The sequence below is a fragment of the Camelus dromedarius genome, chromosome 12 (assembly GCF_036321535.1).
Source record: "Camelus dromedarius isolate mCamDro1 chromosome 12, mCamDro1.pat, whole genome shotgun sequence".
NCBI classification, from domain to species: Eukaryota; Metazoa; Chordata; class Mammalia; order Artiodactyla; family Camelidae; genus Camelus; species Camelus dromedarius.
In genome coordinates, this window is record NC_087447.1 from 46244624 (window position 1) to 46258808 (window position 14185).

Consider the following 14185-nt stretch of genomic DNA (forward strand, 5'->3'; position numbering starts at 1 on the left):
CTTTGAGAAATAGGCTACTGGGTGTTTCGTATTCCCCAGATCCTGGGTCAATACCCCAAGACCCACTCCTTGTCTCGTGTACAAAAAGCTTGAAACAGTTCTTTCAAGTCTGGCAACCCCAGAGCAGGGGCAGTCAGTAGTTTTAACTGTCTGGAAGGCCTTTTGACATTCTCCTTTTCACACTAAGGGCTCATTTTCAGCCTCCTTTAGGGCCTCATACAGTGGGTTTAGCTCTTAGCCCAAATTTGGGGATCCAAATGTGGCAGAATCCTGCCGTTCCCAGAAACCAGCACAACTGTTCCTTGGTGGTGGGCACTGCCACTCTGGCTACTGCTTCTTGGTGATCTGGGAGCAGATTCCTCTGGCCTCTTTTCAGTTTGAATCCTAGGTATTTCACTGCAAGGGGGAAATTTGGGCCTTTTTCTGAGATTTTATAGTCTTATTCAGCCATAAAATTCCAAGTAGTCAGTGTCTCTGAGTTCTTCTTTGTCTTGCTATTAAGATAAATCATCTACATATTGGAACGCTCCTGTAGCTGGAGATCTCTTAAATCTTGAGCTAGCACTGGCCCAAATACTGTGGGGGAGTTTTAAAATCCTTGAAGCTGCAATACTTGTTAGCAGTACTCAAAAGCAGGTAACTCTTAAGACTCAGGACTCGAGGAATACAGGAAAAACATGTCTTAAGTATAGCACAATGAACAGACAGAACTCTCCAGATAACGCAGTCAGTAAAGTATAGGGATTTGGGACCACAGGATAAACATCTTCCACCATCTGATAAATGGCTGTCAGGTCCTGAACAAATCAGTACTCCTCAGTGCAGGGCTTTTTAACAGGCAGGATGGATGTATTATACGGTTGCCTTTTTCAAATACTAGCTTATTCACCCCTGTCAAAGGCTGGATCCTTGCTTTGCTTGCTCCTCTAAGGGGTATTGCCTTAGGCTCGGAGCTTCAGCTTTATCTTCTCTGGTCCAGTCGTCCTGGCTCTTCCCGGCCCCACAACAGCCCATCCCACTGAAGGATGTCTTCAGGAATGCTGTTGGCGGACTCCTTTATTCCTTGACCAAGGGCCATCTGCAGGATACAGGTTTATTCTGTGGGCACCTCGATTTCCAGTCACCCAGGTGCAAAAGCCTCTTTAACGTTCAATTTAGTAAATAAAGCTCATGACCAGCAGTGGGGACTGGCCACTCTGGCATGTATGCAAACTGTGTTTTAAATTAGTAGCCCCCATCTGACAGTTGAGAGGGTGCAAAAAGATTTTGGAGAAACTTTCTGGTAACTGTGGTCACTACTGTGCCTTCTTGGGTTAACTTGGCTAATCAAGTGTTCAAAACAGTAACTGACTCCAGTATCAACCAAAGTCTGTCTCCTACCAAAATGTTTACCTGAGGCTCATGGTGGAAATTGGGATGGAGCCCGTTTCCCCAGACAGACTCCCCGGGCTCCCTCACTCTTCATCACTTTCTGTTCTCTCTGGCACAAGCAATGCTTTCTCTTCCTCTTTCAGCTTCTTTCCTAGGCCAATGTGAGGGAAATTGCTCTAGCTTTCTTGTTTACAATAGGCAGTGGGGACCCATCTTAACATGTCCCTTTTTGTGGTCTCCCTGCTGTGGGCCATCTTTCACTCCCTTGGGCCCCAGGATCTTACCTTCTCCTCAGATTTCTTGCTCCCTTTTACTTTGAATGCTGCCACCAAAGGGGACATCTGCTGTTTCATTTTCTGGTACTTTGTTGGTCTTGTATTTTCTCCTGACTGTTTAAATCTTTGAAAGGAAATTCTAATTAATGATATCAGCAGATCCTCAAAGGACCCAAACTCCCCAATGGCTTTCAGGCAAGGGTTTTTAAAGGGTAAATTTCCTAACACATGATCAGCCAATGGGTTCTTCTGATTAGTTGGGTCTTAAGCAACAAAAAAAAATTTCTGGCATCTTGGTCATCACTCTTTTGGCTCCAACTTGACTGGTTCTCCGTGGCTGTGATCAGCAGTTTCCATCCTGTGGGGTCCTGGTTTCTCTAAAATGACTCAAGGATATGCACCAGATTGTCAGCTCTATCCCTTGGGGAGAAACTAGGAGTCCTGTGACTGTTCTATGGCTGAACTGCTATTCAAACTATTACTTTTCTTACTCAACTGCTTTTCATTTTTCTGCATTTTCTCACTTCCCTATTAACTGCTCTAGTCTGCCCTTTGGAACTCAGATGGTCTAGGAAACTAAAGATTTTTTACAAACAAGAAGCAGTGGACATAAAGGAGCTTGTACCTGGGAAATCCCTACAGGGTCCTGCTCAATTTCAAAAGAGGCTAATATCTCTCTTAACAGGTCACCCTATTTACCTGATTTTTAAATCGTCCATTGCTGAGGTCATCCTTTGGGCATTCACATGGGACATAAATACTCCTTTTTTTTTTTTTCTGCCCTTGCCTATCTTTTTCTCTAAATTTTCTTGTTACCAATTTTCTAATCAAGTTCCTTCCAAGTCCCTGACCATTCAGCCAAACCTTTGGCCACAGCCTGTGAATCAGTAAATATTTGGACCTCTGGCCGTTTCTCCTTCCCAAAAAAGGCAACCAGCTGTGCAGAGCAAAATTCTTCCCACAGGGGGATGTTGTTCAGCACTGGCCTTCAGGAATGACCCAGAGAGAGATTGTAGTACTGCAGGTGTCCATTTTCTGGTGGTAGCTGTGCAACATTGCACAGAACCTTCTATAAACCAGGCCCAGGTCTTCTGTTCCTCTGTAGCCTGATCCTAGGGAACTCCTCCTGAGGCACAGCTGCGGGCATGGAGAAAGCGCGCAGGACTGCAGTACAGACAATGGGCATTGGGGCCATTTGGGTAGCTTGTGCCGTCAGGGCCTGCGTGGGCCTGGTCACGTGTGCACCACTTCTGTTTGATGGAGTCCTGCCGTTCAAGCTCCACTTGATGGCCTGGTGGGTCAGAGCAAACCCAGTTTGTGACAGGAAGCTCCAGTCACATGGTCACTTGGCCCACGCTCTAGCATCCAGCCCCTACTAAGGCCCAGTAGCAGGCTACAAGCTATTTTTTAAATGGAGAGTAGTTAACCACCAAAGACGGCAGGCTGACGTCTGGTTTCCATAGCGTAGTGGTTATCACGTTCACCTAACACAAAAGATGGCAGGGCTTTACTCCAAAATCTTAAGGCCCCGAGAGCAGTTCACCTATCGGGGTCTGCCAAAGGCTCCAGTCAGCATGCCTGTCTGCCACTGAGACTTCAAATGTCATGGGGTTTGCTGGATCATATGGCCCAGGGGGCAAGGCAGCTTGTTCAGCAGCCCCAGCCTCTGCAGATCCTATTTCTGGATCCCAGTCAAAACCAGCAGCTTTTGGTTTTTCTTAGTAAGTGGGCCAGAGTAACACACTGAAATGGGGAATGTTTTTCTCCTAAACTCAGAGAAGCCCACTAGGCATTGTGCCTTTTTTTCTTTCCTCTTTTGGTTGTAGGAGGGGCCAGATGCACCAACTTATCCATCCCCTTAGAAAGGGATTCTCAGCATGCTTCACATCACTGGACCCTTAGAAGTTTTACTGAAGGAGAAGGCTCTGAATGTAACAGACTTTATATTTTAGCATGTTTTAGGTTTACAGCAAAAATGAGCAGAGGGTACAAACTTCCTCTGTATTTCCTGCTCCCACACACTGGCAATACCTCCGATCAGAGCAGTACATCTGTTACAAAACTGAACTACATAGATACATCATAATCAAAGTCCATGGTTCACATCTGCGTTCTCCTGGTGTTGTATGGGTTTGGACGTGTATCCTCTATTATAGTATCATACAAGGTATTTACACTGCCCGAACATCCATCTTCGCTACCAAGTCATCTTTCCCTATCCCCTAATCCCTGGAACCACTGTTCTTTTAATTGTCTCCATAGTTTGCCTTTTCCAGAATGTTACACAGGTCAAATCATATGGTATGTTGTCTTTTCAGGTTGAATTTTCACTTAGTAATATTCACTTGTTTCCTCCATGTCTTTAACTTTTTAATTAACATGTAATGAATGTATACCTAAAACTGACATAACTTTATAACATTTTGATACATGTATATATTGTGAGATGATTACCACAATAAGTTCTGAGTGCTCTCAATGGAAGACTGAGAGATGAGCATTGCTGTCTGCTACCTCTGTGCTGTGCCCTGGGGTTAAGCTGGTTAAGAACCATTTCTGTTACGTTTGCTGGTCCAACCAGGCTGTAAGCCATGCTGGCCACAAGAGCCTCATGATCAAAGAGTGTCTCCCTTAGTGGCAGCCACAAAAACCTGGGTGCCAAGCGTGTGCACAAGCTCCTTTACAGGAGATGCTTGTAATCTGGAGTGAGGCACGACAAAGATGACTGCCAGCCTCCCCATCTCTGGGAAGTACTGCTGGCCCCTTGATGTGTGTTAAATTAGCCTGGCTTCGGCTATTAAGATAAGCTAATGGGCCTCTTTCATAGAATGACTGGGCGCTTCTGTACTGTGCCCTGAGGAGTTAGGTCTAGCTTTTTGTCACAGTTCTGTGGGACCTACAAACATAATGCCCTGGTGGCCACTGGAGACAGGCAATCAAGGAGTGTCAGCCACGAAAGCCAGAAAGCTGCACGTGTGCACCAGCTCCTTTCTGAGAGATACCAGCAACAAGGAGTGAGGCAAAGAGCGTGGAGATGGCGCCTAGGGGCCTTCCTAGTCTCGGAGAGTACTGTGCTTGGCCCTTAGATGTACATTAAACTAGAAGCCGCCCCTCCAGCAGAAATGGAAAATACAAGCAGATAAACCTCTTTCATGAGACACTGGTGTTCCAGTCTGCCGCAGATGTGCTGGCCCCGGGGCATGAGCTCAGGTGAGTTCGCACAAGCCCTTTAAGAACTCTTGGTTCCCTATAGCCTCGTGGGTCTTGAGGGGCAAGCCCTGTTGGCTTTCAAAACTAGATGTTTTGTGGGCTCAACTCTCAGGTGGATGCCTTAAAAGTTAGGACACCAGATATGAGGTCTAAACCCTTAGCTCCTCAGGGAAAAGCTGGCAGTTGTGAGTTCCTTCCCAGTTGTGTGTTGCTGTAACAGGGGATGGAGCTTGTGGCGAAATTGTTTCCTGGCCTCCCCTACCTGTTTCAGTGTAGGTTTTTTCCTTTGTTCACCTGTTGTGTAGGAGTTGCTCAGCTAGTTTCTGGATTTCTTCCAGAGGGAATCATTCCATACGTAGCTGTAGATTTGGTGTGCCTATGGGAGAAAGTGAGTTCTGGAGCCTCCTACATCCCAGAACCCAACTACTCCATGACTTCTCATGGCTGGGTAGCTCATTTCCTTTTAGCACTGAATAATACTCTGTTGTCCAGATGTATAGTTTATCCATTCACCTACTGAGGGACATCTTAGTTGCTTCTATAAACAAAGTATCACTCATCATCCCATTCTACAGAGGGTTAAGTCACAACCCACTGCAGCTGCGCACACACACACACACACACACACACAAATGGTCACTAGGTGATGGATGTGTTCACTAACCTTATTATGTTAATCATTTAATAATATATGTATATTATATCATCACACTGTAGACCTTAAAGTTACATAATTTTATGTCAATTGTAGCTCAGTAAACCTGGTAGGGGGAGAAAAGGAGCTTTAAAATCAGACCTAACTCCTCTAATCTACATCTAGATCTCTGTATCCTTCCAATTTTGCCTAAGACTTTAACAATTCCTCTAACAGGGAGATAGAGATAACCTCCTAGAATAGCAGATATTAATGTGTTAAACCAGGTATCTTCTGGTTGGGAAATTAGACCTGGATGAAAAAATAAATCGCAGATAATTTCATTAACATTTAGTATGAGCAATCAATTTTGCACTTTCAAAATGGCACCCAAGTAACAGGAGAACAGAAAAGTAAGGCAGGAGCCAATTAGGAAAGGTTAAAATAAGAGTTCAGGGCCTAGTAAGATGGATACGGAAGAGAGAACAGTGTACAAATATTTAGGAAATCTCAGGGAGGGTTGTCATAATCAAGATGGAATATTCTGAATCTCTAATCATGATTGTGTAAGTACCTCTCTGTATATATGTCAGAACTTCCTGTAAGAAATGACTTTGCCAGACTTTCTAAAATCACTCTCTGTACTTTAAGAATATTAAGTATATGGTAGAAAAAAATTGGAGAGAAATTGTTCAAAATAAATACACTGGCCACAAATTGTTCATATGTTGAAGCATTCATTCTGTGTAGAAATCAAAGAAATGAAAACAATATTGCATTTTTATTCTCTGTATAATATTTTTAAATTGATTACAGGGCAGTTTAGCAAATGAGCTCACTTGATGCTTGGTTAAACACAAACTGGACCACTTTCGGAGAACAGTTTGACAACAGGATTTATGAGGCCTGCACAATGGTCAGTAATTTTACTTCTGGGTTTTTACCCTACGGTTGAGGAGAAAAAGGTTATTGACAAATATGTCTGTGCCACATAGTGGAAAAAATGAAATGAGCCTGACCTACACTTTCCAGAGTAGTAGGAAAAGTAACAGCCACGGACACAGCTATTGTAACTTGTTAGTATAAATATTTAAGCAAACACAAATTGAAAAAATAACAATGAAAACGACAATATTGACAGATTTTAAGTAGTTTTATTTTTGTATAACCTAGATCTTAACATTTTAAAATAATATAAGCAATAATTAACAAAAGTGTCCATGTTGGTTATACCCGTATCTGATTTTTTTTCCCCCATCCTTCTGTGAATTCTCTCCAAATGTCACTCTTAAAGTCCTTGAATACCTCTGGACTTCAGGGATGACAGTCAGAGACTTGGGACCAGCCAAGATCCCCAGTAGAAGACTAGGAATAAAAAAGTCTTATCTAGTCCCGGGAGGGAGAATGAAATAAGGAGTGACAGCTACTCCCCTGGAGGGTAATTCAAGATCCAGAGGGCAGGTGCAGGTCTCTTCATGCAACCCTTGGGAAGTAACTGGCCATTTTCAGTACCTGGATAAAGAGGGGACACAGAAGAAAATACTGAAGAGGTCAGGGCCATGGCTTCTCCTTGACTGTGAACTAAATCAATCCAAGCATCCAGACAAGAGGTGACCACTGTAAGGAACAGAGCCTAGAGCTCTGTGGCCAGCACTCAAATGGGTACATACATTCTAAACACGAAGACAGTCACTTGGAATCAGACTCCAGTTTTTGGAAACTACATATGTCATTTGATCCATCCAGAGCTTATTTTCACAGTTCTAATCAAAAGTAGAAGAAATAAGTTGAGTATAAATTGGACGGGGTTATGAATCGAGGAGGAGAAACCCCAGGCTAGAGAGCTTTTCCTAGTACTCCCCATCGGCACATGAAAGACTGAACTATTTCATCCTGATTACACCTCTTGTCTTTTGCTCCACAGTCAGGCAACCGTCCATCTACCTCAACCACATCTCTACACTATCAGCAGGTCTCTTTAATTGTTTTTATCCATGTTTAAAAGGCTATTCATACAGTTGGGAAAGAAGAACATGGAGTTACTAAGGTCATATGAAAATAGCGGTGCCTGTGTTCTATGGCAGGGGGCAAAAACAGACGGAGGTTTAGGTAAGGAGGAAATACAATACCTATTCCAGAGACCAGGCGTCCTAACACTTCATCTTCCGTGTGTGTGCAGACACAGTCACAAACAGTTCATTGTAATATACGAAGCAACTAAGGTAGCTGTCACTCCCTGCATTTCAAGGCAGTGTAATCCTCTGCTTGCTATGCTGTTTGCCAGTCTAAGTCACAGAGCCAGAAACAGTATTTGAACTAATTGTGTCTTCCTTCTAACTCTACTAACTCACGTTTTTCACCACAACAGAACATCTCAGGAACTTCAGGCTCAGCATCAGAATACCTCTTTCAGGACTTGCAGGCATGTCCGTGGTGTCCCGGTAAGGTTGCCCTTACGTGACTGATATGGAAAATGTCACTTTTTCTAGAACATTCCAGGGAAACATGGTTTAGATGCCACAACCTAGTTCAAACCACTGCTTAAGATGCCAGTTATCAACTGGGTGGATTTTATGTTTATACATTTGTTCACATTCTTTGTCCCAGCCTAAAACTCAGTTACAATTTCATTGACTAAATGGGGTCTGGCACAAATCAAAGTTAGAAATCTGTGTTTAATTCCATCCCATGAACACAGTTTGTTTGTTTGTTTGTTTTTAATGATAAGTAGCCACTGCTTTTACCTACCCTGACTTTGAGTAATTAGCCTCCTTTCTGTTTTAGGATGGTGGTCTATCACAGTATTTTTATAGAACACTTCAGATATTCTCCCTTTTCTGAGAAAAAAAAATAGCAGCTAGTGTTCCCCATAAATCCTATCACCTGTACTTCCTAGACTTTTGAGGAATCTTCAAAGATGCCCCACATGATAGTGAAACAAAGGAAACTGTTCTAATTTGTAGAGTGTAAATTTATGGTCTACCCTCCATCCCATAGAAAAGACTAAGAGTTTGAAGGAAAGGAGGCTGCTGCCATGTGCCAAGAGCCTCATCCTCACTTCACTTGTTTTTTTTTTTTTTTAACTTTTTTTATTGATTTATAATCATTTTACAATGTTATGTCAAATTCCAGTGTAGAGCACAATATACATGAACATGTATATATTCATTGTCACATTTTTTTCTCTGTGAGCTACCATAAGATCTTGTGTATATTTCCCTGTGCTATACAGTATAATCTTGTTCTTTATCCTTACCCTTTGCAGCTGATAGTCTCCCCATTTTTCATAAGAAAAAGACTGAGACTTCAATAGGTTAGGCAATTACCCACACACAGGGTTAGATGGTCTGGCATGGGAAACCTGGTTTTGCACTCTGTTGGATGGCAAAGCTGGTGCCCTAAGCTGCCTCTGTGATTCTTCTGCCTCCTGTCCTTGCCCTTTCCTATCTTATCCTGTAGATTCACAGAACCTTTACATTTGATCCCCGAGGAAGTAACTTCACACGTGTCATCATTTATTGTCACATTCAAGTACTCAAGTCACAGAATTGCTGAAGTCAGAGTTAATATAAAAGAACATTTGTGAACCATTTTAAAGTTCACAGAACTTTTTCTTTTAACACCCACTCAATGCCTGACCCAGAAGTAAGCAAACTCGTAAAAAATCTAAAATTGTGTGTTGGAACCTGAATTATGAACCCATGAGGTTCTATAGGGGCCTTCCTTATACTACTTTGCTGTGGAAATGTAACTGCTGTTTATATTTTAGACACAAATAATTTGAAATGTGCCTGAATTTGAGACAATTGAGAGGAATTCAGTGACCACTTGCCCAGCTACTCTGGTATAGACTAGAGATATCCAAGAAGGCTTTGTAGAGGATAGATGGTTTGGAATGTGCCTTGAAGGGTGAGGGAAATTTGCCTGGGTGAAAACTAAGAAGGTGGTGAGCCCTCTCAGCAGAAACATGGCTGTGTGAAGACAGTCACCATGTCACCATCACATGAGTGTAGGGAGTCTACACTCCCTACTGAGCTGACCCTGCTGAGAATCAGTGGGGAAAATGAGTGCAAGCCCGAGACAGGGCAAGACCCAAATTAGATCCTGTGCTCTCAGGTTCTGAACCCTGAGGAGATGAAGCAATAGGAGCCATTGCTAGATTCTTAGAGGGCCTGAAGGGCAGAAGAGCAAGAAGTGGACGGGGCTTTTTTAACAAGTACTGGCCAGTGCTTTAGTGTACTGTCTCTTTAAAGAATAGGAACCAGGAAGGATGTGATCAGTAAGAAGGGTCCTGTTACCTGTTTTCTATCGGTCCATTTCGTGTTTAAATTGCTATCATCAGATAATAGGAAAATGTCTAGTGAGATTTGCTCATAAGTAAAAGACAAGGTGCATTTTTTTATCTCAAATTACAGATAATGCCCAGATTCTCAGAAAGCTGAACAGAGTCTGTCCTTAGAGTAACTATTTCTTAAGGAATATTAGCTATTCATCTTTCTACCCATTAGATCTGGGCCACCTTAAATAAGAATTTTTTCTTTGAAAAATTAGGTCCTATGCCAAATACCTCTTGAAAAAGTCAGAGTCAATAATCTGATTGAACCATTGCTAAACCATTAAAGACAAGGGAATTGTGTACCTCACTAATACTTTCCTTAGTAAATTGTCCCCTTATGTTTTTTATTGGGTTTTGGTAATCTTAAGATTTTTAAGCTTTTGGCTATTTCTCAAAAAAGAATGTACATATACACAAAAGGGAGAAAATTAGAGTTACATCCAAGGTATATTAATATAACACACATTTTAATGAAATTATCATACTTTAATCTGCCTTCTGCCATCCCCTCTTCACTTACTGTAATATGATGTAAACATTTTAAATGTTTAAATGTTAGGTAAGTACATATAGCTCTAAATGTAATAAACATAATGTAATTCATTAAATGGAGCTACCAGAATTTAAACAATGCTGTATTTTTTAACACATTGCAATTCTTGATTTTATAATGAGACGTTGGAAGCAAACAGCTAATAATGTTGTTGGCTGATGTTACTCTTCATACAGTGATAAGAGGCATATGCAGAAGCATGCTTGCGTGGACTTACACTTAATCATTGCATGTAATCATTGCACACAGAACTCTGAGAAGCATTTCCTAAAGGAAAGGGAAAACACAAAAGTTATTGGATCAAAGGGGATGAACAATTTGGGGACTTGTACACTGGAACAGGGCAATTTAGCAGTGAATTCATGAGCAGGCTTGTTTCTGCATTTACCAGTGGGTGTTTCATGCACAGTCTCTTTTATCAAATATGTAATATGTCCATTTTCAAGTAGGCATTCAGAATTCTTTATTATAGGTTCCACCGCTTACCTAGGATGGAAATAAGGATCCAGCAGCCCAGTTTCCAGAGGCAATGTCTATCATAGGAGTAAAAATCTAAGACTAAGAGCTGTCTCCTAGATTCTCTACACCATCGAACATGTTCATGTCTAATAATGCCTGCTCGGTGCCTACTTCTTTCTGGCTTACTGGCATCCCAGGGCTAGAGTCCCTGCACCTCTGGCTGTCCATCCCCTTCAGCTCTCTGTACCTGGTGGCTGTGGTGGGAAATGTGACCATCCTGGCATCAGTAAAGTTGGAATGCAGCCTGCACCAGCCGATGTACTTCTTCCTGTGCATGTTGGCTGTCATTGACTTGGTCCTATCAACCTCTACTATGCCCAAAATGCTAGCCATCTTCTGGCTCGGTGCCCTCAACATTGACCTGGACGCTTGCTTGGCCCAGATGTTCTTTATCCACTGCTTTGCTACCGTAGAGTCAGGTATCTTCCTTGCCATGGCTTTTGATCACTACGTGGCCATCTGTGACCCACTACACCACACCTCGGTGCTCACCCATGCAATGGTGGGACGTCTGGGCCTGGCCGCCCTCCTCCGTGGAGTACTCTACATTGGACCTCTGCCCCTGATGATTCACCTGAGGCTTCCCCTTTACCGGACCCAAATCACTGCCCACTCCTGCTGTGAGCACATGGCCCTGGTCACCTTGGCACGCAGTGACACAACAGTTAACAACTTATATGGAATGGGAATCGGCTTTCTGGTCCTGATCCTGGATTCACTAGCCATTACTGCCTCCTATGTGATGATTTTTAGGGCTGTAATGGGGTTGGCCACCCCTGAGGCGAGGCTTAAAACCCTGGGGACATGCAGCTCTCATATTTGTGCTATCCTTGTCTTCTACATCCCCATTGCTGTTTCGTCTCTCACTCACCGATTTGGCCATCGTGTGCCTCCCCATATCCATATCCTTTTGCCAACTTTTACCTCCTCTTCCCACCTATCCTCAACCCAGTTGTCTATGCTGTCTGCACCAAACAAATTTGAGAGAGACTTCTCCACGTTCTTAAGGCAAGGGCTCAATCCAAGTGACAGTTCTGTACCTGTAGGGCATACAGAATACTTAGTGATGGTAGGAAAAAGCTCTGACCAGGGAATCCAGTGAAATAAGACCCATGCCACCAGGTCCTACCTGAGTTGTGGAGATGAGGGGCTAGTATGTATTCTGTTTGACCATGGATTTCCTCAAAGTAGAAAGGGGAATATTGGAAATACTTGAAAGGAAAAATCAGGCATGAGTTTTTATATAATATTTTCCTATTTCACTTCACAAAATTAAGCACAATAGACACAAGTATGCAGACCACAGAAGTAGGCTCATTTATCCTTTTGAATTTTTTTGGTAAAGGATTTCTGGTCTCTTTGAGGAAAGCTTTCCACAATTTCTAGAAAGTAAAATTATACTTGAACACTGTGAAGACAGTTTACAACTTCTTTTACTAAAGGTCTGGAAAACAACTGTGTTGGCAGCTTTTCCAATCTTCTTTACTTGCCCCAGAAAAGGTCTTTTGCTAAGGATGGAGGCAGTATAAATGTTGCCCAAACAATGCCTCTACATGACTCCTTACCTGACCCAGACATCCCTTTTAGCTAGGACAGCCGCAGCCCATTGAGTCCTTGGGAATGACCAAATGACAGACTTAGAATACCAATAAACAAAGCAAGGAAGGCAAGCTTCAGTCTACGTTTCAGCAAACATATTGGAAGTAACCAAAGTTACTTGAATATCATTGCACGTGGTGTTTCGACTGGAATACTTCTGCACCACAGTTGTGCTTGTTACTTCCCTCCACTGTATTTTTCTCAGATGTTTTCATCTTTTCTTATTGTAATTTTCATAGATAAATGTACATTTTAAAAATCTCCAATATTGTGATTTTCACCTCTGAAGGTTTGATTTGGTTATCTTCCGATGCTTCTGTCTAACATACTCCGTCCTTCCTCTAGCCACTTGAATGTACAGAATATATTTATAGCTGTTTAATATCTTCACATGCAGATTTTATCATATGTACCTATCAATTTGTTTTGATTGATTTTATTATGTATATTTTCCTGTTAATTTTGACTGACTGCCAGATTGCTGAGTTTTATTTTTGACTACTGGATACTTCTGTATTATATATATTCTTGAGCTTTGTTCTGGTACATGGTTAAGTTGTTAAACAGTTTGATCCTTTCAGATTTTGCTTTTAAATTTTGTTAGTCAGAACTAGAGAAGCTTTTAGTTTAGGCTTAATTTGTTACCACTACTAAGTAAAAACATTTTTTTTTTAATCTATCTGATAGACTCTAAGCCATGAGGCTTTCCACTCTGGCTTGTGGGAACAGAAACTTTATTCTTAACCTTGTATGAGTACTAGAGATTGTTTCCTCTAATCTTAAGTGGTCTTTCCTTAGTTTCAGATGATTTCCTCCCACGTAAGCACTGAACAGCACTCAGATAAAGACTGAAGAGCTCCAATGCGTTCGCTGTGTCTTCAGCTGTCTCTTCTCTGGTCCTCTTCCCTATGAACCCTAGTTCCCTTGGATGTTTATGTTTGATATATTTTGGCGGTATCACCTGCATAAAACTGGAAGTCAGATTTGTTTTTAACGTGTATGTGATCACTGAAAGAGTATAAAACAAATCCAAGACCATGGCCAGATCCTGGCATTTCTAACTCCATGAAACAAAACAAAAATCAATGATGACATAAAAACAGGAGTAGTCATCAAAACCTAAGGAAGTGTGGAGTTGGATAAAGAGCTGAAGAAATCAAGAAGCAACAGACTGTCCACATACTGTAGAAGCAGAAATCTGAACTTAAACTGTTGAAGATGTCAAAGTTGTGCATATATTGTCTCATAGATTCCAAAGTACCCAATTGTCTAAAACGATTGGTCTGCAAATTAGGGCACAAAGTGTTCTACTCAGGTAAAGAATCTTAAATTTTCATTTGTTATTTTCTTAAGCCTTTTAATATTTACGTTATTGTAAATTATTATTTTATAATATATTAACATAATGGAATGTGATAGGGTATATGTCATTGTATGTATATATGTATTATTACATACAAATACAATATGTATATATACATCTTCAATAGTTCCGATTTCTGCTTTTACAGTAAGTATATGGACAATCTATCACTACATGATTTCTTTAGTACTTTACCAACTCCACATTTCCTCAGGCTCTGATGACAACTCCTACTTTTTTTACTTATTGAAGTATAGTCCATTGAATTGATCTCGTGTACAGCATAATGTCCCAGTCATACATATACATATGTATATACATATGT

At 41.6% G+C, this 14185-nt stretch overlaps 1 protein-coding gene across 1 annotated transcript; it reads left to right on the forward strand.

The window, feature by feature from the left end:
* The first annotated feature begins 10974 nt into the window (after positions 1-10974).
* On the forward strand, positions 10975-11985 carry LOC105105177 (olfactory receptor 52M1-like). The gene is given in 2 exon segments (XM_010998943.3): positions 10975-11806; positions 11809-11985. Coding segments are annotated over 2 exon segments (951 nt in total). The 3' UTR covers positions 11928-11985.
* The last annotated feature ends 2200 nt before the right edge of the window (positions 11986-14185 follow it).